We start from the raw sequence: 25,990 nt of genomic DNA, 5'->3' as shown, positions 1-25,990 counted from the left end.
TCTCTGTCAAATAAATTTAAAAAAAATAACAAAATCTTTTTTTTATTAAATTGATTTACTTATTTTCAGAAAAACAGTATTCATTATTTTTGCACCATACCCAGTGCTCCATGCAATCCGTGCCCTCTATAATACCCACCACCTGGTACCCCAACCTCCCACCCTCCCGCCACTTCAAACCCCTCAGATTGTTTTTCAAAATCTTTTTAAAAAATGTCTCAGTTACATTTTGAACAGAAGGACAACATTAATCATGGTCAAATAAAACATGCTAAGGCAATACAGAAGCCAATACCAGACACTGAGATAACCTCCAGATGCCAGTAATAAAGCCTCGAGATGAAGGCAAAATTCACTCATAATTAGAAGAACACACCAGTAGTTGGCGGAAGAGGCATTCAGTGACAGCCACACTGAATAACTACATTTCCCTGCACGGTTCTATATCCAGAACGTTTTACTACATTCAGTGAGTAATTTCAGAAAATCTACACTAAAGACACACCATATCCTTAATAATATTGGGTCCAGGGTGCCTGGGTCGCTCAGTGGGTTAAGTGACTGCCTTCGGCTCAGTTTGTGATCCTGGAGTCCTGGGATCAAATCCCACATCGGGCTCCCTGCTTGACAGGGAGTCTGCTTCTCCCGCTGACCTCTCTCCTCTCATGCTCTCTCTCATTCTCACTCAAATAATAGATAAATAAAATCTTTTAAAAAATAATATTGGGTCCAATTCTTTTACCTGAGTCCTGTTCATCTTGCTCCTTAATTTCATCATATGATTTCCTTCACCTTGTAACTCCAGGGATTGCTCAAGTTAAGTGAACTTACACCAGGCTTTCCATCTCTTAAACCCTACCCAGCTCTTAAGGAATCCTTTTGCTTCTTTAAACTTATAGTTCTTCTAATTCTCTCAGGATTATCAATGCTCTTCACAGCTCCTGAAACTTTTATTCTCTTTCAATTCTTGTCTTTTCTTTCAATTTATCACATTCCTCTTGGCCTCCCTTCCCCATTCCCCATTCTGCCTGAGAAAAACAATTCATCACCTCAGCTCTGCTCTACCACACCCATCACAATAAATCCCACCCTTAATCAATCAGATCATTGATCATTTTCCAAGTCTTCTCAGAAATTTCAGGCTGGTAAAATTTGTGTAATTGTTGAACCCACACCCACACCATAAAAAAGGTATGGTTCTCATCCTCTCTGGATTTTTCCTTTTACTTATCCTTACTTAGCTTCTTTGCCCCCTGACAAAGTTTGTTCCAAATCTTCATTATACCTGTACACAAAGTTTGCCTCTTTCACCATCAGCAGATGGCCCTGATTCTTCTTTAGGAAAAAACAAAACTATTAAAAAAAAAAAGAAAGAAAGAAAAAGAAGAAACAAAACTAGACTAGTAGGTTTGTATGACCCTCCCCCCTTACCTTCTCTCCCATAATCTCAGAGGGAAAAAATGTCCCTCCTCTTACCCTGAATTAAACTCTCCAATGGAGTCCTAATAACCTTTCCTTCCTGTCTTTGCTGGAATCTTTCTGTGTCAGTCATGTCTCATCTCTGCTGCAAAGTCTCCCCCGTTTCACTGGCTCCTATCTCACGAGTCCAGAAACACTGTCAAACCTCTCCCAATCACGAATTTACCTCAACCCTACCACCTACCTCTCTAGTTACAAACTAACTTACTTTCTCTGCTCCTTCAGTACAAAATTTCTTTGAAATTTTCTTTAAAAATGAGCTGATTGCTCATGGCTCCCACTTCTTTACTTTTCATTGATCTCTCCACCCACCTAGCTTTCTTTCAGAAAGTTATCTTGCTGATCTGAGCAATCAGCTCAGTTGTAAAAACCAACGGGATCAAGGCAGTGAGAAGGTAAGCCACAGACTTGGAGAAAATATTTGTAAAAAGAATAAAAATTGATAAGGGATGTTTATCCAACACACACACACACACACACACACACACACACACACACACACACCTTAAAATTCAAACAATTAAAAATATCAATCTGACTTAAAAACAAGCCAAACATCTTAATAGACACATCACCAGAGAAGATACACAGATGGAAAATAGCATATTAAAATATGCTCCACATCATAGGTCATCAGGGAAATATAAGTTAAAACAATAATAAGACATAATAAATAGCAATAATAAGATACCACTACATATCTGTTGGAATGGCCAAAATCCAAAATACTGACAACACCAAATGCTGGTAAAAATGTGGAGTAACAGGAACTATCATTTGCTGCTGGCAGGAAAGCAAATGGTACAGCCACTCTAGAAGACAGGCTGGCAGTTTCTTAGAAAGCTAAACATACTCTTACCACTTGAACCAGCAACAGCACTTTTAGTATTTACACAAAAGAGTTGAAAATAAAGGCCCACACAAAATTCTGCACATGGATGTTTATAGCAGCTTAATCTATAATTGTCCAACCTTGAATGTAACCAGGATCAACTTTGGTAGGTGAATGGATAAACTGTATATCCAAACAATGAAATATTATTCAGTGATAGTAAGAAATGAGCTCTAAAGCCATGAAAAGATATGAGGAAACTGAATGCATATTACTAAGTGAAAGAAGCCAATCTGAATTTTCTACATACTGTGTGACTCCAACTATATATATATACTGGAAGAGGCAAAACTATGGAGACAGTAAAAAGATCACAGGTTGCTAGAGGTTGAGTGGAAAAAGATGAATGGAACACAGGAGAAGTATTTTTATGGCAATAAATATACTCTGCATGATACTATAATGGTAGATAGATGTTATAGTACATTTGTTCACAGCCATAGATTGCATACCAACAGTGAACCCTAAGGGTCTACAGACTTTGGGTAGTTACAATGTATCAAAATAGGTTCATCAATTATAACAAGGATACCATGCTGGTGAGGGATACAAGTAACAGAGGAGGCTATGTATGTGTGGGGCAGGGAGTATAGGAAATATCTCTGTATCCTCCTCTCAATTTTGTTATGAACCTAAAACTGCTCTAAAAGAAATAATAAAGTTTTTTTTTTTTTATTTGACAGAGAGAAATCACAAGTAGATGGAGAGGCAGGCAGAGAGAGAGAGAGGGAAGCAGGCTCCCCGCTGAGCAGAGAGCCCGATGCGGGACTCGATCCCAGGACCCCGAGATCACGACCCGAGCCGAAGGCAGTGGCCCAACACACTGAGCCACCCAGGAGCCCTAATAAAGTTTTTTTTTAAAGTATACTTAGTGGAATGCCCAGATCACAACAGATACAAATAGATACATCATAGATACAAAGGTAATACTTGCACACTTAACAATTCAGCAGAATTAATGAGAAAAGACCAAAACAAAACACTGTAAAGTAAGATCAGAAAGAAAGTTTTCTAAAGCATTAAGACAAAAAGTAGGGCATTTCAGTTTTATCTAATGAAATACCTTCTGTGGAAACAGAGATGACATATAATTAGTGAACTAAAATAAATTGGCCCATGTTAAGTGTGCTAAGTTGAAGTTGACCTTAATGAAAAATGTTACCAGTTTCTGCAAAACTTTTCTCTTCTTAATTAGAGATAGATATTTCAACCAATAGGTGCATTTCTACTAATAGATGAATGAAGATTAGTTACGGAGTTGACCTATACTTTTTAAATATAGTTTTTAAAATCACGTATATGCTTTTTTATTTGAAAAACACATTTTTACATCTTTAATTGTATACATATTTTTAATTGTATATTTTGTAAAACAGAAATCTACATAACTGTTCATCTGCTTTGAATTCAGTCTCCTTTGCTTAAGGAGTAGTTTACTAACAACAGCATTTTTTTTTTTTAATCATCACCATCATCTTCAGGCTTCAAAGAACCATCATCACCCTAGAAAGCTTGCTAATAGCAGCATTCATTTTTATAGGACACTTATAAACTCTCCCAGAAAGACTCTTAAGTGCCTTTACATATTTTGGAAGCCCTGAAAACCACAGACTGAATCAACAAAAGCTGCTCTAGATGAAGGATCGCCAGCGGCACAGAAGCTGAGGGATCCCCAAGCCGGGAGGATCGGTGGTACCTAAGACTCATCTGGGGACCATAGTAAAAATGCCAAGATACCCAGGCTTCAGTCCCCAAGACCCTTGTTCAGTCCTGTAGATCCCAGGGAATCCACATTTTTACAAACCTGTGGCATTCCCATTTAGGTGACCTAGTCATCATAGCATCCCAGCCCTGGGAGGCAGGGGGTTCTCCCCTCTAAATGTATCTCTGCTTTGTGATACTAGAGATAAAATACTTCTATGTATCTATAGCATTAGGGCTTTCAGAGCATTTTTAAAAAATTTTTATTAACATATAATGTATTGTTAGCCCCAGGGGTACAGGTCTGTGAATCACAAGGTTTACATACTTCACAGTGGAGCAAATTTTACTATAACTTGAGACCTGGAATAGGAGAACCAACCTTGGAAATTAATTTATGACTTAATTATTAGTGAGAGAGCACCTGAAGACATTACCTCCAGAGAGACTTACCTCCTTGGAGGTATGTGTTTACATTTTAAGGGGAGAATAGAATTTGCGACCATGTAGACATTGCCAGTTATAAAGCTGGAGAAGCTAGTCTTATCTTCCCCAAGAAAGATTTATTTATATTCCAAAGGATAAGAATAAGAATCCAGGATACCTCCCAAAAGAGTAAAGGGATGTGCATGGAGGGAAATAGCAAGGTGGCGGTCCTTCTCCCATATAAACATCCAGATTCTTTTCTTTTCCTTTTCTCAGAGTTCTTTACCAGTAGTACAAAGTTTCATATATATAGGACAACATCTGATCTGACTCATCTCATCCACTGCTTCAGGGATACAAATTAGGACAAATGTGAATCAGCACGATTATTTGCTATAATTAAATAATAATTTCCTTTGCTCCAGAAACCTCATGTTTATATTCAGAATAAAATGAACAAATATAGATATTTGAAACTTAACAGCTTGTAACAAACATGGGCAATATTCACAGGTTCTAAAATTTCAATGGATCTTCATAAACAACTAGTTTAATCCCCTTTTTTTTATTATTGATTTACTTGAGAGGGAGTCGGAGAGTGAGAGAGCGAGTGCGGGGTCGGGGGGCAGAGGGAGAGAGAGAATCCCAAGCAGGCTTCACGCTCAGCCTGGGGGGTTCCATCTCAAGCCTGAGATCATAATCTGAGCTGAAATGGAGAGTTGTAGAGGCACCTGGGTGGCTCAGTGGGTTAAGGCCGCTGCTTTCAGCTCAGGTCATGATCCCAGCGTCCTGGGATCGAGCCCCATGTCTGGCTTCCTGCTCAGCAGGGAGCCTGCTTTCTCCTCTCTCTCTGTCTGCCTCTCTGCCTACTTGTGATCTCTGCCTGTCAAATAAATAAATAAATAAAATCTTAAAAAAAAGAAAATGGAGAGTTGCATACTCAGCTGACTGAGCCACCCACACACCTCTAATCCCCTTCTTTTTCTTAGGCTAGGGGATGTTAAGATCGAGCAGGCCTGAGGTCTGCTGCCCAGAAACAAGAGCTGGGACCTGCAGCCCAGGATCCTGACACCAGCCAGTGCTGCCTACCACATTCAGCTGCCTCCAGCATCTCTAGGAGCCCCAAAGCATATTCCCTCCATACCGCCTTCCAATGAGCTCGCTGCCCTCCATATCTGCCTAAATAGAGACGGGGCACCTCAAAAAGAAAAATGATGATTGCTGCTAGCTATTAATTTCTCAATTTCTGCCATACCGAAGAGCTATCAATCTACACTGAAAGTAAGATATCAGAGTACTTCAAACAGCTTTGAAATAAGAAATCAGTCTCCTACTTTAGGTCTATCTATAGTCCTCTCCTGCTTAGGTGTCTTAAGCCAAGAGAGAGACATGGCTTAATATCAGAGTGAGGGGTCTGGATCCTGACTGTGTCAGAGGACTGTGTTCTCCAGTTTCTTAACCCCACTCTTGGCAAGTTACTTCTCTGTGCCTCAGTTTCCTCCTCTATGAACGAGGAATTATAAACATCACAGGACTGTCATAGAGTTTAAGTGAGTCAGTATACTTAAGGCAGCTCTAACAGTGGTATGTTCTATGCACTATTGTCATTTAGTCCTTCCCTTCATCCTTCTCCTTTAACTCCTCACCTGTGAGAGGGAAACACACCATAAGAGAGTCTTAACTATAAAGAACAAACTGAGGGCTGGTGGAGGGAGGTGGGTGGGGGATGGGCCAGATGGATGACAGGGATCAAGGAGGGCACTTGTGGGGCGCCTGGGTGGCTCAGTGGGTTAAAGCCTCTGCCTTCGGATCGAGCCCCACATCGGGCTCTCTGCTCCGCGGAGAGCCTGCTTCCTCCTCTCTCTCTCTCTGCCTACTTGTGATCTCTGTCTGTCAAATAAATAAATAAAATCTTAAAAAAAAAAAAAAAAAGGAGGGCACTTGTGATGATGAGCACTCGGTGTTGTGTGTAAGTGATGAACCACTGAAATCTACTCCTGAAACCAATCTTGCACTGTACATCAACCAACTAGAATTTAAATAAAGATGTGAGGGGCACCTAGACGGCTCAGTTGGTTAAGTGTCTGCCTTTGGCTCAGGTCGTGATTCCAGGGTCCTGGAATCGAGCCCTGTGTCACGCTCCCTGCTCCTCGGGGAATCTGCTTCTCCCTCTCCCTCTCTCTCTCTTATGAATAAATTTTTTTAAAAAATTAATTAATTTTTAAAATTTGAGGGGCGCCTGGGTGGCTCAGTCATTAAGCATCTGCCTTCGGCTCAAAATTAATAACAACCTCATCTACAGACTACATACAGTTAATCACTCAGGGTAGTTTTTGAATTCACCAAAACGTACATAGTTATGGAAATTTCTGGGAAGAAACTGGAGAGGAGAAGGGAATTGGAAATATAAAAAAATATAAAAGCAATTATCTTAATACAAAAAATCCTGTGGAGAACAAATGGCCCTGTATATGCAGAAACAAGTGGCAGATAAACCATGGAGCAAATGAAGCCTTGGTTTCAAGACCCCTCCCCAACACAGGCCCCCTCCAAGGCTCTGACCCTAACTTCATACTTATAAATTTTGCAGTTTCTTTTTTTTCTTGGTGGAGGAGGGCAAAACTGTACAAACTTCAAGGTCCAAAACAACCAGATCTGCCCTTGTTAAGAAACATTTTAAGTAAGGCTTATTTTCAAATACCAGGAACTATTACTAATGGTCTTGGCAAGAAGACCTCCTTTAGAATTCTCTGAATAGAGGAAGGCTGACTCTAGACCATTAGAAAGAAAGGTCATGGGCAAATAACAGTTAATTCTCTGTGTCTGGATGAGAGCCCCCAGGTGTGCCAAGAGACTGGCCTGTGTTAGGCGGGGTCTGGGCGAGCAAGAGTGACTGAAGGAGCAGGGTTAAAGCACTAGCTGGTCAAGGACAAGGTAGAAAACAGAGATTATGTTTGAAGGTCACTCAAGCCTATAGGATTAAGGGCAGAGGAAGGAACCAGACTGAAAGCAAGAAGACAATCAGAGGGCAAAGGCTTAACGATCTTAAATCAAGAGGAACAAGATAGGGGGTTTGACTTCAAAATCAGAACAATCAGGAAGTACAGTTCCTTAGACGGAACTGAAAATGTGAAACTGGGTCCTGAGGAAGAGAGGAGATGCGGTCTAACACGAAATGGAAATGCAAGCTTCAAGGGGCAGACTCAGGAGTGCCGGTGCTCAGGGACACAGGCTCAGAGACAGCGTTCCTTCAGAAGGGACCAGAGAGCAGCCCGCTTTGGAAGGAAGCCAAATGTCTGTACCTTACTCTGGGAGGTCAGGAAACAGGCCTGCAGTTTTCCAGGGTTTCAGGCAGCCTCTGTTCATCCCTAAAGAGCATGCACACTAATTGAGAACTGGTTGTACATGCAGTTCAGGCACCCAAGGAATTTTTACATGGCAGAGATGGACTGGGTGTACTTGCATTGAGACCCAAAATAGTACCCCTCCGGTGAAAGTCGTTTCCGACCACACACCTGAACTTCTCTCTTCATCTCTGAGAGGAGTGACCGACTGCCACACAGAGGGAGGGGTGTAATATGGCAAGGCTACCTGCCCCTGTCAAAGCTGCTTCCGTCCTTCCTGGAGGAAAGACGAGTTCCTTCTGGACCCCCATTCCTAGTGGCCCCCAGCAGCTGCCCTGGGACCTGCTTGGGAAACCTAGCAACAGACAGAAGTGGATGGAATTTCTCGGTCCCAAGCTCTAGGGCAGAAGAGGGTGACTTATGAAGCCAGGAGCAGGGACTGTCCTGGGCCCCACACACCACACTGCTCCCTGCGGGCTTCTGTTCTGGGCTGTTCTGATGAGTCTCTAACTGCTCGCACTGGGCGGGTGGTTTGTGCAGGGAGCCCCGACAGTTCCATGGGACACCTTGTTCCATCAGGGAGAGGGACACCAGCTCCTCAGGAGAGGCTGAGTCAGAAAATAATTCAGACAAGCAATTCAGTCAGGAAAGTGAGCTTGTTCTGGGACACCTCTACTGTGCCGGACACTGAGCCAGGTGTGAAGGTGGGAGGGACCGGAGAAAAAGAACACCCAGTCTCCAGCCTCAAGGAACTTATAAACTTGTGCCACACGAGCCATTCGCTTCACGTCTCATTTGCTGTGCTGTGAATGCAGGGCCCATGACTGCGAGTACATTATGCGTTAGCCCTTTTGGAAAAACAACACATCATCACAGAGAAATGGGATCTTTGTAGCAAGAGTAATAAGGTAAAATATTTCAAGTACAGTGAAGATAATAGCTTCTTGTTAGACAAGGGTCTTTAGGTATCATAAATTTTCGATCACGGAGGTTTATGTAAGAAGGCTGAAAAGTACTCTTGATGAATAAATATATTTTCTAAGGCATCTGTCTCTGCAGTTATACAGATTTGAAGTCTCAGCATCCTACACAATAATGACACATTTAAAAGATTAAATTCTAAATGGGAAAATGCATTCATAGTCTTCATTACACAGTTGTATTCAAATATGCCATTTCAATCTGAAAAACACAGCGAAAAGTTCAGGAAGCCTCCTTTGCTCTGCATTTACTGCTAAAACAACCAATGTGGGAATTGTCAGATGACACGATCTCATTTTTTTGTGTCCATGTGAGCACTGCAAAAGAACAGAATGCTATTGCTGGAATCCCTTTCACGAGGCACGACATTTTACACCAGCTCTGCACTTGATGCAAAGACCATGAACGTAGCCAATGAAATCCAAATACGGCCTCTGTAATCCCATGCCAGTGCCACGCCTTATTCTGACCCAGTGTCAGAACACCTTGGTCCCCAATAATATATGCAGAAAGTGGTAAGTCTAACCTTTATAGAGTCGACCTATTCAGTCAAATGAAAAATATTTGTTTGGGGACCTGTTTCATGAGGAGTTCTGCGTAAATCAAATTATGCCTTCAATCCAGCATTCACAGTTTGATAAATGCTTATTACGTGAAAGGTTCAGCCTAGGTGTCTGGGGGAACTAAAAGGTGAATAAAATGGCCCCTTCTTTCGAAAAGTTTACAGCCTAAAGTAGGAGACAGAACAGATACAAAAGTAACTATCATACCATGTAGAGAGTAAAACACGTTTTAAGAAAGACCCATTCAGAACAAAGAGAACTGGAAAGAAGATATTTTTACAGGTAGGGAAGGAGAAAAACACTTCATACAGGAATGACGTTATTTTTGGATCTTGAAGAATAGTGGAAGAGACAGAGGGCACTCAAGACCCAATGGAAGGAACAAAGGCACTCAGAGCAGCAGGGAGAGGGAGAACACAGCTAAGGAAACGAGGCTCAGGGGGATTCCCGCAGAGAGGAAGACACTACAGATGACCTTTGAACAACATATGGGTTGGGGCTTCAACACCTGCAGAACTGAAAATCTGCGTACACTTTTGACTCCCCCAAAGCCTGACCATTAATAGCCTATTATCGGCCAGAAGACTTACTCATAACAGTCAAATGAACACTTACTTTGTATGTTGGATTGTTTACATACTGCATTCTCACAGTAGAGCAAACTGGAGAAAAGAAAATGTTATTAAAACATCACAGGGAAGAGAGGATACATTTATAATACTGTACTGTATTTATCGGGGGAAAAAATCCACAGAGGTGGACCGGCGCCATTCAAACCTGTGTTGTTCAAGGGTCCACCGTAATGTTGGAAAGGAAGTAGTGGCAGATTAGGGAGAGCCTAGACTGTAGGATAAGAAATTAATATTAGGGGCACCTGGGTGGCTCAGTCGTTAATCATCTGCCTTCAGCTCAGGTTATGATCCCAGGATCCCAGGATTGAGCCCTGCATTGGGCTCCCTGCTCAGCATGAGCCTGCTTCTCCCTCTCCCACTCCCCCTGCTTATGCGCTCTCTCTTACTATGTCTCTATCAAATAAATAAATAAAATCTTTTTAAAAATTAATATTAATCAGAAAAGATGAACCCATAAATCCCTACAGGATACATAAGTGATACTGGACACACTGTCCGAGCAGGAATTATATAAACGAATACCAATAAACAGTACTTCTGGACAAATGGGTAATAGAGTAGGCTTTATTCAGGGAATTGGGTTATGATCTGTTTTGTAACGACTAAAGGCATTAAATGGATTTAAAAAGTGCGACCACAACACCCTGAACGAGTGCACCTAAAACCAAATGCCATGTGTACGATTATGATGCTGCCTTCCTCGTCATACCATAGAAGGTGATGAGAATCTAACTGGTAAGTTCAAACTGAGAAAAGAGCAAATTTGAGGACTGGAAAGTTCCTGAGATGCAGAGAAACTGATTACGTAACTCGACTCTATGGTTTTAAAATTATTGTTAGGTTTGTTGAAAAAACAGAGTAACAATTATTCAAGTAACATGTCACTTAGTAGCTGAGCAGTCGAGAGGGACACAAAGAAAATGAAAACGTTCATCGTATGGCCAGCAGATGGCACTTGTCACTCGGTATAGAAAACAGCAGGTACAGAGGCATGAACTTGAAAGTGGAGCGAGGAACAGGTTATTCATTCATCCCTTTGGAAAGGAGAACTAGTGGAATGGGCTGTTTTGGAAGCACAATTTATAGAGAGGGTGTCGGGCTGCCGACACAGTTTATCAATTACATCTTGAATTTGAGCTCTCCTGTTAGGTTACTGAACTTCAGTATTTTCCTTAGCAAATAGGTTTTGCAATGTATCGGTTTGTTGCCTTTGCAAATGTTCTTAGGTCCTTTCTGTGTGTGTTTATCCTTATGAGACTGAGCAGATCTTTGCTGAAATTAGACAAAAAGGAAACAAATTCCAACTTCACCATTTAAAAATATGTGATTGATTCAAGTTATTTAACGTCTTTGAACTTTACTTTCCTCTTTTGCTATAATTAATGTAACTGTTCTGTTGCAGCGATTTCATAAAATCCCATCTGTGGAAATGACAGCTTTGGACCACGCGACCTCATTTACTCCTGGGAAGGAGAGGACACGATCTAACCACCGATCTCAGTGGTTACCTCTCTTACCAGAACAGCTTCCTGACTCACTGCAAGCATTGTCTAACCAGGGAATCAGGTAGGCGCTGCTTCTAAGAGTTAGTCACTTGACACAGCAGGTGGGCGTGTGAGGAGTGGAAAAGAGGCTATAGCTGCCAACTTCACATATTACCACCATAATACTATCTCTGCTACCATTATTCGATCACTCCTGCTTGTCCGTAACACAAAGCCCAGAGCCCCAGAATCTAAGATCCAGAAAGGTCTTTAATGAACCTAGTCAACTTTTCATTTTTCCAGATCAGGATGCTTTCAGCCATGAAAGATGTAATACGAGAAAGTAAGAAATGGGATTTGCAGACTTTGGTCATTTTTATATCTGTTTCCCAGTCTAGTCAATGGGTAAGTAAGCAGGCACTGGTAGAGAGAGGCAGGGAGAGAGAACAAGAGGGGGCAGACTATAATTCCACGGCAAGCACCTTATTATTTCCAGATATGGGAGAATGGGCACCACCACAGACATAGCGAATCATAGTCACATGCTAGCAAGCTCCTGATTTTCCAGTGGTATCTACTCTACACTTGAATCATGTCTGCATTGTACCTGAAGGGCACTAATGCCCTATTTTCCTGCCTTTCCCAGCCCTGCCTGTGTCGTATTCTGACAGAACTTCTTTTAAAATGCAGTCAGGAAAAAAAGCAAATTCACAATGAATATTGGATGGTTTTGAGTCTTGTTTCTGGCATCAGGCAGCTATCACCAAAATACAGTTTTTGAATATTTTCATGGGTTATTTTTGTGAAAGGGGAATTGAGGTCACCTTCCAGAGGTCATCTATTCAACAATTACCATATTTTATAACGAGTCACACAGTCTTTAAAAGAGAGACATGTCACACAGATGCTAAGTCTATTTTTTAAAATATATAAGTTTGGCATATAATTTAAAGGATTGGCATCCTGAAGGAACAAGTCAGTGCTGATCTCCAAGTCTTCTTTTATAGTGATTTTCTCACCTAGAATGCCTGCTCTGTCATTTCCCCTAATTCTCTGAAATAGACTTCAAGACACAAGCTAAGTGCCACTTATTCTGTGAACCCTTTTTTGAATAAAGCTGCCCTCACTCACTTCATGTCATAAACTTCTTTAGTGGTTTTAGTTGAGATCAGACAGATACTGAACTAGTATCATGTGGTGGTGGTCGCTAATTTTCAAATAGCTATTAGGCTTGGTCCAGGAAAGGACTGTTTATTTTCTGAGTGCGTGTTCTGTATATTGGCCCAACAACTACAGAATACCTACTGCTTGCCAGGCACTGTGTTAGGTAAGAGATTTACACTGAACAAGACCAAGACTATCTCTGCTTTCAAAGAGCTCACACCATGGTATAAAGGTTACTCCATCTTCCCCACAATGCCTGGCAGGGGAGAGAGCCAAAAGCAAGTATGTGATCAATGACCTCCTCAAAGTTAACTGGTTGGACTATGGAGTATTATGCCTCCATCAGAAAGGATGAATACCCAACTTTTGTAGCAACATGGACGGGACTGGAAGAGATTATGCTGAGTGAAATAAGTCAAGCAGAGAGAGTCAATTATCATATGGTTTCACTTATTTGTGGAGCATAACAAGTAGCATGGAGGACAAGGGGAGATAGAGAGGAGAAAGGAGTTTGAGGGAAATTAGAAGGGGAGGTGAACAATGAGAGACTATGGACTGTGAAAGACAATCTGAGGGTTTTGAAGGGGCAGGGGGGTGGGAGGTTGGGGGAACCAGGTGGTGGGTATTAGAGAGGGCACAGATTGCATGGAGCACTGGGTGTGGTGCAAAAACAATGAATACTGTTACACCGAAAATAAATAAAAATAAATTTAAAAAAAAGTTAACTGGCTGGCCATGGCTGGTGAACTCTAAACAAAGCTTTTCTTGAGGACCACAGAATTAGGATCAGTTAAGGGCACTACTGAAAGGGAGTTAAAGATGTTGGGATTACCTACCTTCACGAAAGGGGGCAAGGGAGGAGGGGGAGGATTCCTTGGTTCTTTGAACTGATGGGAGCAAGTCTCTAGGCAGGGACTGCTAACCTTCTTTGTTTACACATCAAACAGACTGAATCTATAAACCTGCCTTATGAAATTCTTATGAAAAACTCAACTACCAAGAAAGAATAGGCAGAATGAATGGCCCAAATAGGTTACCCCAAGAGCTACCCTCAAAATCTCTACCTTAGTAAGGAATAAAACATCCAATACTAAACAAACAAAAAGATAATCAAGACTTTGTGATTGGCACCATTCAAGACTTTGTGATTGGCACATCCAAGGGTCAGCCCTGACCTCCACAGGAAAGAAAAAAGCATTCAGAGACTGCAATAAAGGCAGCGGCACTTCAGGAGACACAGTGTGCCTTCGCAAATCTACAGGGAGTGGCTAACAAGAATGAAGACATTCCCCGTTGGAAAGATGGGACTTTACCCGCTTGTCAATTAAAGAAGCTGCAGGTTGAGATACCCTTACTTCTGACCTCTGTTATCAAACGTACAACTAGAAGCTCTAAGAACTATAGAGAGTTTAACCAGTTTGGGGGGACGGGGAATGCTTCTGAGAATGTGTTTGCAAAGTGACTCTCAGTGTCTTCCCCAGAGACCCAGAGACTCCAGACTAAAAAGGCGGGTCATATTTCCTTGGTTGTGACCCCAAGTGGTGGCTGACTTGCATGGCAGATCCCTAGCAAAGTGGGAGGGGCAAGAAGATGAAATGAGGTAGAGAGGAAAGTTGATCTAAAAGCACGGGAACACAACTAATAATAATAAGATAGTAAGCCAGAGAATCTATTCTTGCTCCATAAGAGAATTTGCTATTCAAGTATTTTATTTCCTGACATTTACAGAGGAGTCAACACATTTGGACATACGCTGCTGACCTCCTCAAGTTCTATTTGAGGAAGCTGACAGGCTATCCAATTTAAAAATGCTGAATTTGGGTATTAAATCTATAAAGTAAACAGAGATCTAATTACTTCATTAATTAAGAGATTAAAATAATATTTCTCCATACCACTTTTTCTTTCCCTTGAAATCATGGTTACTTATATTTATGGGATAGCTACGTTTTATTTATTGAATTTTCTTAACTAAGTGACACTGAATTTATATATAAATAGACTAATATTTCTTTAATAATTTCATTTTTTATTTATTTGATAGAGAGAGGGAGATCACAAGTAGGCAGAGAGGCAGGCAGGGGTGGGGGGAAGCAGGTTCCCTGCTGAGCAGAGCCTGATGCGGGGCTTCATCCCAGGACCCCGATATCATGACCTGAGCTGAAGGCAGAGGATTAACCTACTGAGCCACTCAGGCGCCCATAGGCTAATATTTTTTAAAAGAACAGCTCTTCACTTCCAAAATCCACCCTCATGGAAGAAGCCCAATGAAACAAAAAGAGCCTAGCCTTTGGAAGCATACAGACTTATGTCCCAGTCTTGACCGTGTCATCTATACAAAGCTCTCTGTGCCTCTGCAGGCTGGAAATAAATCCCCCTGTTCCTCTCATGTGCTGTTGTGTAGATGGGCTTGAATATGACAGGTAGTTTTTCTTTCTTTCTTTTTTTTTTTTTAACTCTCCTTCCTTCCTGAGCCCCTGGGGCACTTGTGCCTGTCTCTAGAGTAGTCCTTAGCGTCAAAATTAGAAGAATGTGACAAAAAAGGATGGAAAAAAGAAGCTACACAATTTACAGGGGTAAAGCACATTAGTTCCTTCACACACATAAAACCAAGAGCTCTAGACTTCTAGTGGATTCTGGAAAGAATAACGGCTCACCTGTAGCTGTGCATCTGCCAGTCGATTTTGATACCTTTGGACCACCTCTTGAAGGTGTTTCTCTTTCTCGGTTTTCGATGGCGACATGGAGCTCATGGTTCCCAGAGGGATGGAAGGAAGGCGTTCAGCCTGATGACAACTTCAGAATCAACAGGAGACAGCGTCAGGAGGAAATATAAAACTACTGTCTATACAAGATGTTTTACTTCTATAAACAGATTCTCTTTATGCCTTATATCCAAAATTTGAATACAAAGGAAGAGCAGTGTATATCCGTGACTTGAGGTAATACGGGACATTAAATCGCCAGTTCGCATGGAATAGAGCTTAAGGGAAAACGTGGAGTGTCGTCTACTTCCAAGAATGGGAGAATATATTCATTCTTTTACAACTGCTTCATTTACCCTGAAAGATCATGAAATGAGGCCTTTTGCAAAAATGCTTTTAGATACTGAGGCTTATCTCATTATTGCCATTTTTTGTTCCCAAAAAATGTCAGGTAGGGATCCGTATGTCTCCTAAAAAACACCAAATAATTCTGCTTCTGGATCCACCGTGAAGGCTGACTGTGAAGAGCAGGGACCCTTGGGATGGGGTGTCGTGCTCAGTGACAGGCCTGCGGGTCACTGTGCCCCGGCAGCCCTTCATCATGGAGTAGCCCCAGGATCGGGCTGCAGCAATCACACGTCCTTCTCTCCCCTGCTGCAGCAGCCACTGCGCTTCCCAGTCTTACTGCTGTGCTGTTTCAACACATGTACTACAGAATCAAGCTGAACTGTATGTAGATGGACAGTAAGCAGACTGTGAATGAGAGCCTCTCACCTTAGAGTCACAAAAATACTAATGAGTTTCGAAACATATGGCTCAAGAGGTTGCGGGTCCTGTTTTCCCCCTACTTTTGGTTCCATGGCTATGTTCTGGGGAGCTGAGTTAGCCAAACAAACAAAAAGTTGAGCTATTATATTATCTGTTAAGGATAAGAAGCTCAGCTCCCCTTGGGTGTGGCTCGATTCAGGGTAAGGCTGGGAATGTTCTAGAGTGGAGCAAAATGTCAGGGTCGATTCTAAGAGCCTGCTTTACACAAGGGTTTTTCTATTATTGACTGGAACCCAAAGGAGGGGGCAAAGTTTATATAAAATAAATGTGTTGTTAAGCTGGGACGGAGAGGAGGAGGTTGAGACTAGAAAGAGGGTCTTCTCCCTTCTGAACCAGCGCAGGAAAGCAAAGCAGATCAAACCCATGATTTCCATTCTTCAAGGCTACAGGGTGTTTTTCCCTTCCCCCTAGCAAGAGAGGAGAGTGAGGAGCTACAATCATATTCAAGTATGACTGAAAAAAACACTTAATTCCACCCACATATGGTATTGGCTGTTATTGCTACTTTCCCAAAAAAGGGGGTAGAGACACTAATCAGGGTACATCGACTATAAATACAGCCACCTGCAGTATTGATTCGAAGACCCTGGGGTGGTACCTATATGGGTTTCTATATCATTTGAGAAAATGAACATTAACTTAAAAACATTAAGTTTTAATTCAGAAGAGAGAAACCTCAAGGATTTTAATCAAACACAATCCATTCAATGATCTTTAAAGATTTAACTTTCAGTATGACCCATGGATATTTTAAACATCGTTTTCAGGCTTTTTTGGTTCGAGCGAACGATTAGCATCACTTTTCCCCTGCTGGTGATCCCTATTTCCAAATGCAGATATAAACGCATAACATGAATGTAATGGAAGTCTATGGGTACCTATTTCTCAGCTACTGTGATAAAAAATGTCTAGCCTCCCTCTATGTTTAAAGTGGAAAAGAAAAACATGCTCTGGTGGTCCAAAGAAGACCGGCTTCATTTTACCCTGCCTGGGTGACCAGCTCGGAACACTACCATTTGTAAAATGGTGCATTTTGTCACCACAGAGCATATGACTGGCATGAGGCTTCCCGAATGTAAAAGGAGGCCTTCGGAATCTAAAAAACAAAACAAATGAATAAACAAATAAAAAGCAGAATCAGCCTTCTAAATACAGAGGTTGCCAGAGGGAAAGGGGTTGGAGGGTGAGCCAAAGGAGGGAAGGGGGACCGGTGACACAGGCTTCCAGCTATGGAGTGAGCAGGTCACAGGATAAAAGGCACCACTAGGAATACAGTGGGTGATACGATAATAGCATTTGCATGGTGACAGGTGGAGCTTCCCTGGCAGTGAGCACAGCCCGATATATACAGATGTTGAATCACTGTGTTGTACACCTGAGAATAATGGAACATTGTGTGTCAACTATAGTCCAATAATTAAAAAAAAAATCGTCGAGAGCAAGCCTTCAGGGAGTGGGTGTGATAAAGCACCAAGAGTATAGGTTTGCATCCAAAGGCTTGGCTTCAAGCCTCAGCTCTAGGGAGGCATCCTGGACAAGTCACTGGGCCTCTCCTGCCCTCACTGTTTCCTCCTCTGAAAAATGATGCAAGTTCATATGGTTATGGTAAAGAGGAAATGAGATGACATATGTAATTGCTATGTAAGAGAAAGCTGTTACTATGTTTCCTGCTAAGTTCTGGTTACGCAGACATGTTCACTGAAATGCTCTTCATTGGGATTAACACTGCTGACATTGGCAATTAACTGCTGACAATAACACTCTACTTTCTGTAAATACAGACAGGGCCATGTTTTTACCCCATTACTCAGGCCTTCCATTCACCGAATGTTACCTAATAACTATACTGTACTTCTCATCACTTACATACACCGATTTTACAGGATTCTATCCAAATCAAATGGCATAAGGTTTTGCTATTTCAGGGCATGTTCTCAAAGTACACAGGGTCCATCCTACCGTACTGAACCAGAGCCGTTAATGTCCTCCAGTAAAGGAAGTGTCAACTCTCAAGTAATTGCCCTCATAATCAGGAGCTTTTCTTTACACGGCCCCCAAATTGCTTGCTGTCACATTAAGCATATTTTTGGGTCCTAATCTTTTCAGCGGAAATGAAATACACATGGTCAAAATCATGTCATTATATTTCAAGAATCAGGGACTTAAATTATAGGACAACTCTGCATTTTAAGCTTTGAACGACCATCAGTTTTCCATTGATGTGGCTAAATTTCTCTTGCCTGTCGTCACCAGGGGCACCGTTTGGATGTATAAAAGAGCCAGAACTGATGCTCTGAAACTAATTTTGCAATGCTTTGTGATGACATCATCACTTTTCAGGGAGGAAAGGTTGAGAATGTGCCGATTCACAGACAATGGTAAGCTGGAGGTAGGGAAAACCGTAGAGGATAGATACCAGTTCTCTGGGTCCAGGAACGCCCAAGACTGGGCTAAGAAGTCACAGATATAGGTTAGATCTGTAGAGAGGGACCTAGAAGCTCCCAGTAACCAGGAACTTGGTAAATTTAGTAAACTGTCTTTTAAGGGGCTCAGCTGGACCCAGAGAGAATGCAAAAGGTTCTATGATTACACCCCATACTAAGTGACAGAAAGCCAAGTTAAAGAGAGGTTATGTCACCTATCCAAAATCTCACAGCTAATAGAGCCCGAGGAGTCAAACACAGGCAGGCTGGCTCCACCAGAGTCAGAACTCTAAACACTATCCTAATGCTATAGGAAAAGTTCTTAGCTCATAGGAAGAGATCAATATGAGTAACTCTTCTTCATATTGAAACCAAGCCAACTCTTGGATCTTATGTGGGAGATACTTGAGTTTCAAGCCAGGGCTGGAACCCAGTTAGGAGTCAGAGACCTTGGCCAGTAGCCTCATGAACAGGTTTCTTAGCCCCCATCGGGCTTCAATTTTCACTTCTCTAAAATGAAGGAGTGAGGCTAGATCAGTAATTTATAATCATGGCTCCCTGGAGCTCTAAGCTTTTCGCAGATAGTACAGAAGAGAAAGGAGAAGTGGAGTCTCAGGCCCTCAGATTCCCAGCTTCCAATTTACTCAGGAAAGTTCTGCATTTATCTTATGTATTTGGGGTTTGAACAAATTTTATTTGGGGAAAACAGATTCTGCTGCAAACCAAAAAAATGAGACTAGAAAGCCCTCGGCCATAAGGAATCTAAGAGCCCTTACCACCTCTGCTATTTTCCTTAGTCTCTAAATACAATAACTTGGGGACTCCAGGTAGCAAGGGTAGTAGCAGCAGTTTCTAAATGTTGGGGTGTGTGTGTGTGTGTGTGTGTGTGTTATAATTTCCCTCTCTTTTTTTTAGGGCTAGATAAAAATAATAAAACAGGGGTTATTACTCTAATGTCTGTATTAGCAATATTGATCCACTTATCCAGGCCAAAGAACTTAGAAAAAACTCCATGGAGAAGCAACATTTGATTTAGGGGTGCCTTCATTAAAGGGGGGATACTCATTCATTCCCTCCCCAAGGAAAATAACGTAAGTCTAAAGGGCCTATAATAACAGTGACATTCATCAATACTTAATTGGTCTTTTTCCTGTTTTAGCCTGAAGTTCTTCCTCCAAGAGCACAAAACAATGAAATCAATATGTGACTTAAATAGAAAGAGCACATGGTCTAACAGGTTAGTGCCCCTGGAGACACCCTCTGGATAAGGCTCCTTTACAGTAAGGCCGTGGAAGGCAGAACTCCAACAGTGGGTCATTGTCTCCTGCCGGTGGAAGCACAGAGCTGCACATCTCAAAGTTTGCAAATAGTTATATGCAGGTCTCCTTTATCTTGATGGAAAAGCACACTAACGAAGTATCTTTCCACAGGTGGCAAGGAGCTAGAAAGAGTTCACAGGGATAACTGCTATTAAGCTAAAATGTATCTATCGCTGACATTTTCCAGTTTCACACATATGCATTTTGGGAATTAAATGGATAGTGAATTTAAGAAAACTATCAAAAACTACCTGTTTTCCAAGAGGTTAGGATTATTAGCACAAATCCAGAGGTCAAAAAATTCTTTTTCCTGATAAGTAATAGAAGAAGGCAAGACTCTCCATTTAAGGCAAAGATCTGATAATGGAAACAAAATCACAGACAAGAAAGAGCAGTCATAAGGAACATAGCAAGTAACATACAGATCGCACATACTAAAAGTATGATGCATCTTTCAATCCAGAGACAAGTGAATCCATGATCACATACCTTTATATCTGATGGCACAACTAGCCTGGGATTCTATAAGCTACCCCCAAGACACCACCAATAAACTGTTGTCAATTATCGTTGTCGTTGTTATTGCTTAAGCTCTTTCCAATTGGTTCCTGCTCCTTTCAGCCAGAAGAATGTTGCTAATAGGTCCCCACCTCTTCTTGAACCACAGGAAGACTTCTAGGGACTTGACTCTTCAATTTTCTCTGACCTACAATCCCTCTGCTGCCTCCACCACTTTCCATCTTCAACCACATGAGTAACATAACAAGGAAAATCAAGCTCTCTGAACCATTTACACAGGTGCTCACTCTGCACCTGTCTCCTGCTCTTACCCCACCCTCCAGCCTACAGTTTCTGACTTTTGTCTGTTTCTTCCTGTCACTCCTTCTCTGCCTGTAGAACCAAGGCACTCCAGTCTCTCCAGGTTATTCTCAACTCTAATCCTGAATTCTATCCACATTATCCTGTGGTAAGATCCACAGGTAATGGATCTTAGGTAAATATTCTCTTTTCATCTAAAGTCGAGGCAGTATCCACATTGGTTAAGAACACAGTGTTCAAGTCACAGTGGCTAAGAACTGGAATAGCTCTACCAGTTACCACCTCTATGATCTTGGACAAAGTACTTGTCTATGCTTCAGTATCATCATCTGTGAAAAGCGATTAATATTAGCACTTACCCAAAAGGATCATTGAGGATTAAATGACATAATAGTGATAAAAGACAACATTGCTAGGGATTATTCATGACAGTAAATTTCATGTGTCATTTCGACTGGTCCATAGGATACCCAGATATCTCGTCAAACATTATTCTGAGTGTGTCTGTGAGAGTGTTTTGGATGAGAGCAGTTGCACTGATAAACTGAATAAAGATTATCTTCCCTAACATGGATGGGCCTCATCTAGTCAGCTGAAGGCCTGAATAGACACACAAAAAAGGCTTACTGTCCTATAAGTAAGGTTTCCGTCCTGTCTTAAGCTGAGACATCAGTTTTTTTCCTGCCTTTAGACTCAAACTACAAGGTCAGCAATTCTTGAGTATCAAGCCTGTCAACATTCAGACTGGAACTGTATCACCAGGTCTCCAGATTCTCAGGCCTTCAGACTCAAACTGGAATTAAGCCAGTGGCTCTCCTGGGTCTCCAGCTTGCTGACTGCTGGTCTCAAGATTCTTCAGCCTCCTTAATCATGTGACCCAGTTCACCAGAATTAATATCTATCTGACCATTCATCCATCTGTCCTTTTCCTTCTGTTTCTCTGGAGAACCCTAATACACCATCCTAAGCACTTAGTAAACTTCGTATGTGTTCATTCATTTTTTCACAAAGCTGTATGATGTGCCTACAAATACTAACCCCGTTTTGTAAATCTGAAAAATAAGGCTTACGGAATTCAAGGAATTTGCACAATTTCATACAGCTCAAGGATACTCGAAGTTGGATTCTGGCAGTACCCTGCACTCATCAAAAACACACAGTAACTTTTAGCCATTATTGTTATCAACCAAGAGGTTGTTGCATATTGTTGTATCATCAGTTTCCTTAATTATTCCTTCTAAGTGTGTGGCATGTATGTTTCTCTGAAATTGCACAGCCATGCCTTTCTTTGGAGATTTATAATTTCTCCCCTGGATCCTGGATGATGCCAGTGGTCTCCTCACAGGTCTGACCTCAATCTTGGCGGTAGGCCTACTCCAAATCATCCTAGACTGAGCTGCCAGAGCTACCTTACCACAAGTTACATATGACACTCAGGTCCTCTTTGGACCACTGCAGGGACAAGATGGGACAAGTGTTCCCTGGGCACAGTGTAAGTGACTACAGAATTTTGCACACTATTGTGCACTTTTTTGTTTGCCTGGCTGCCTTCCCCACTGGATGGCAGATTCCTTGCAGGTAGTAAAGAGCGCCTTTAATTCTCTAACCCTTTATATATTGGCTAGAAGATGGATGAGAGGCACATGAACCTAAGTGCTGAATGCTTCAGTAATGTTGTTCTCCTACCGAAAAACCCCCAAAGCCTCATCATTACTTATCAAAGTAAAAAAGTCCTTACTCTGGCATTCGAGGACCTCTAATAGGTTTACTCAACCTGAACACTCTTATCTTTTATTACTCATTCATCATTCACTCAGGAGTCAATTACTAAGCATTATATATTTAACACAGTGCTAGGTATTAAAAATTAAAAAATAACTGTTTCTATTATTCTATCACAAAAATTTTAGCTGAAGTTTACGCTTGATATTAGCACATACTCCCCACTATTCCACCTCTGAAAATTCTATCTTTGAGAGACACAGAGGAAGATGACAGCATAGGCGAAGGAGCACAGGCTCCCCTTCTCCCACAAAGACTGCTAGATAACTGTCACATCACCCTAAATATCCCAGACATAGACCTGAAGACTGGGACAAACTCCACAACTAAAGGGAGAGAAGCAGCCACATCGAAGAAGATACCTCTGTCATGAGGCTTGACCTCAACTTCCACCACCTCCCTTTTTTTGAAACCGCAAGTAACTTTACACTTCTTTGACCTCATTTACCTTATTTTCATCTCGATTACAATTAGTTTCACGTGTTTCTGAACCTTTCCTAGGACCTTAATCTTCTTGAAAGTGAGACTCTGTCCCATCCACGTCCCTCTCACAACCCATTTTTTAGCACAATGACTTGCTATTGGGACCACACTAAATGTTTGCTGATTGGAATGGAATTCGAGACTCACCACACTGAATGATGAATGGGATGGCCATGGCTTGTCGTCTTTGATACTGAACAGAATCTAAAGATTTCTCCTTGTCCTTGTCATTCTGGTATCCAAATTCATTCCAAAACAATGTCAGATTTCTATTACCTAAAAAAAAAAAAAAAAAAAGCAGGCAAAAAATAATGAAAGAAAATTAAATCAACAAGATTAGAATATAAGCAAAATTTTAATATAAGCACATGTACATACAATATGATCTCAACTATGTAAAAACTACTACATATTCAAAAATAAGAAATAAAAATAATATTAGTTTTCTCTGAATATGGGTGAAATTTGTCTTCTGCTTTATATTTGCATTTTCCAAACTATATATAATAAATATATGATTGTAATATTTGTATAGCAAAATTAAACACAATAGCAGTTATAAAAATATATACATATTGCAATAAACTATATATACAGGTGAAACTTTTTCTTAAATATTCCCAAGAAGCAATTGTACTGATTAAACTTAAAGGCCACCCTTCAGACTATTGATACATATATTTATCATCTTGTCTTACAGCCAGTTTCTTCACCATTATTTTATCTCTGGTCCCCTTCCATCTAGTGTTTTATACCCAACCCTTGCCCCAGATTCTATACTGCCTCCTTGCTTAGAAATAGCACTTGTCATGGAGGACCACTAGGAGCCCTTCTTAAGAGGTTGTGATCTTATCCTTTGATCCAGCAATAGTGCTGCTAAGATTCTTCCCTACAAACATACTAAACAAAGACTATATATATCACAATACTGTTCGAATAACAAAAGAAAGAAAAAGGAAACAACATAAAAACCTAAAATAGGGGGCGCCTGGGTGGCTCACTGGGTTAAGCCTCTGCCTTCGGCTAGGGTCATGATCTCAGGGTCCTGGGATCAAGTCCCGCATTGGGCTCTCTGCTCAGCAGGGAGCCTGCTTCCTCCTCCTCTCTCTCTCTCTGCTTGCCTCTTTGCCTACTTGTAATCTCTCTCTGTCAAATAAATAAATAAAATCTTTAAAAAAAAACCTAAAATAGGAAACTGATCATTTTATTTCTGAACAAGGGATACTAGGCAACCTTTAAAATAGGTAGTTAGAGCTAAATACATAGTTGTGTCAAGACCTCTTGGATAGAGTGTTAATAACTTTTTTTTAAAGATATGAAACAGAAAACCTAGTATAGTCAATTTTTAATTTATAAAAAGCTTATACATATACAATTTTGATGGATATGCCTTCCTATTCCTAAAAGGAAATAGCAGAAAGTTTTAATAGTGGATGTCACTGGAGAAAGAGAAAGAAACCGAGAAGAAGGTGGGGGGTAAGACATTTTCACTTTTCATTTTTTTACCTTTTGAACACTTAGAATATTTTTACATGTACACGTAAAGTAAAGCACGTAATGTAAAGTAATTTACATTACTTTAAAAACATTAAAAAAAAAAGAATCCAAGTTTACCATTCTGTCCAATATGGTAACCACCACATGTGGCTGCTGAGTACTTGAAAAGTGGCAGATATTAAAACATTTCACCTATGTGCAGTCAAACAGTGAGAATCTAACACATATACCTTGGAAATGAAGTATATGCAGTAGGACCAGCCTTACATCAACCTTAACATATGACTGTATAATCCATGCAAACTACAAATAAACATCCTCATACCTTACTATTCCTGTTAAAATTTAGGTTCAGAATGCTTTGTGACATTAAGCCCAGGAAGGAAGGAACTCTGTCTTCAAAAGGAAGTATGAAATCATTCCAGGTTGAAAGCTGCCCCCACAAATTTCCAGCTCTCCTACCCTATCTCTTCACAAAACTCCTAGCAGCTCTCCCAACAAATTTCCCTTTGGACTCTGCTTCTTGGGATTCTCTCAACTTAAACTCCTGGATTTCAGCTAATTGCTCAGCCATTAGTCTTGGCCCAGCCCAGACTCTTACTTCTTCATTGCACACCAGAGCCTGAAATATTCTTTGGTGTCTGGACAGGGCTTGTGAAACTTCATCCTCTGATTTCCACATGAACTATTCCATTCTTACTACATCAAAGTAAAAGGTGCTACAGATTAGAGTCAGGTGGCTTGGACTGTTGTCTCTGCCACATGTTAGTTGTATAACAATGGGAAGCTACTGAATTTTCTTATAAAGTTTTTACAATAACTTGCCTTATAGGGTTATCATAAAGAATAAATATGAAAGTATATTAAAAACTGTAGCACTCTGTAGAAATTTAAGTTGCTGCTGTATTATATTTATCCTTTCTTTAAATATTGCTTCCCCAAGGATACTGTACTTTTTCAAAGGAGGAAGTGTGCTTTATAACTTTGCATGCCCTCAATACAGAGCTCAGCATCCTGCACCTAACAAGCCCTCAAAAAATGTTGCTGTTAATCTTGACAAACTACCTTAATAATGTGCTGTGTGGGTTAAAATGAAGGTGAAATCATGTCTCTCCATGAAACATTAACTAAACACAGTTAACACAACCCACCTAACTTCTAACACAAGTATCAACTGTGAACCCCAACATAATACCTTAAGGGTGGTTAAATTACTAGGATGTTAGAAACACAGATACATAACTCTCACGGGAGGGATGATCCCTGCTCTGTGATCAAACCACACTTTAACTCTCACACATTACATTTTAGCTTACTATATGCCTCCTTTTCCCTCTAGATAGCAAAAGCCTTGAAGAGAGTGGCTATGTTAGAATCTTGTTTCCAGAGGCTGACACACAGAGTTTAATGTTTACTTGTAAGACTAAACAATACTAAAGAATGACTGGCTATCAAAGCAGAAGAGAGG

At 41.0% G+C, this 25,990-nt stretch overlaps 1 protein-coding gene across 1 annotated transcript in view; it reads right to left on the bottom strand.

Annotated features, from left to right (window-relative positions):
* The window catches only part of MORC1 (MORC family CW-type zinc finger 1), a 181,096-nt gene that overhangs the window by 55,194 nt on the left and 99,912 nt on the right, over positions 1 to 25,990 (bottom strand). Inside the window, exons 15-17 of the mRNA XM_032344363.1 lie at positions 23,173 to 23,301; positions 20,193 to 20,298; positions 15,324 to 15,462 (exon numbers count right to left, since the gene is read on the bottom strand). Coding sequence (XP_032200254.1) covers positions 15,324 to 15,462; positions 20,193 to 20,298; positions 23,173 to 23,301 — 374 coding nt within the window. The remainder of the gene's footprint in view (positions 1 to 15,323; positions 15,463 to 20,192; positions 20,299 to 23,172; positions 23,302 to 25,990) is intronic.

This window comes from Mustela erminea, chromosome 1, assembly GCF_009829155.1.
Source record: "Mustela erminea isolate mMusErm1 chromosome 1, mMusErm1.Pri, whole genome shotgun sequence".
NCBI lineage: Eukaryota > Metazoa > Chordata > Mammalia > Carnivora > Mustelidae > Mustela > Mustela erminea.
This window is presented reverse-complemented; position numbering and strand designations above follow the sequence as displayed.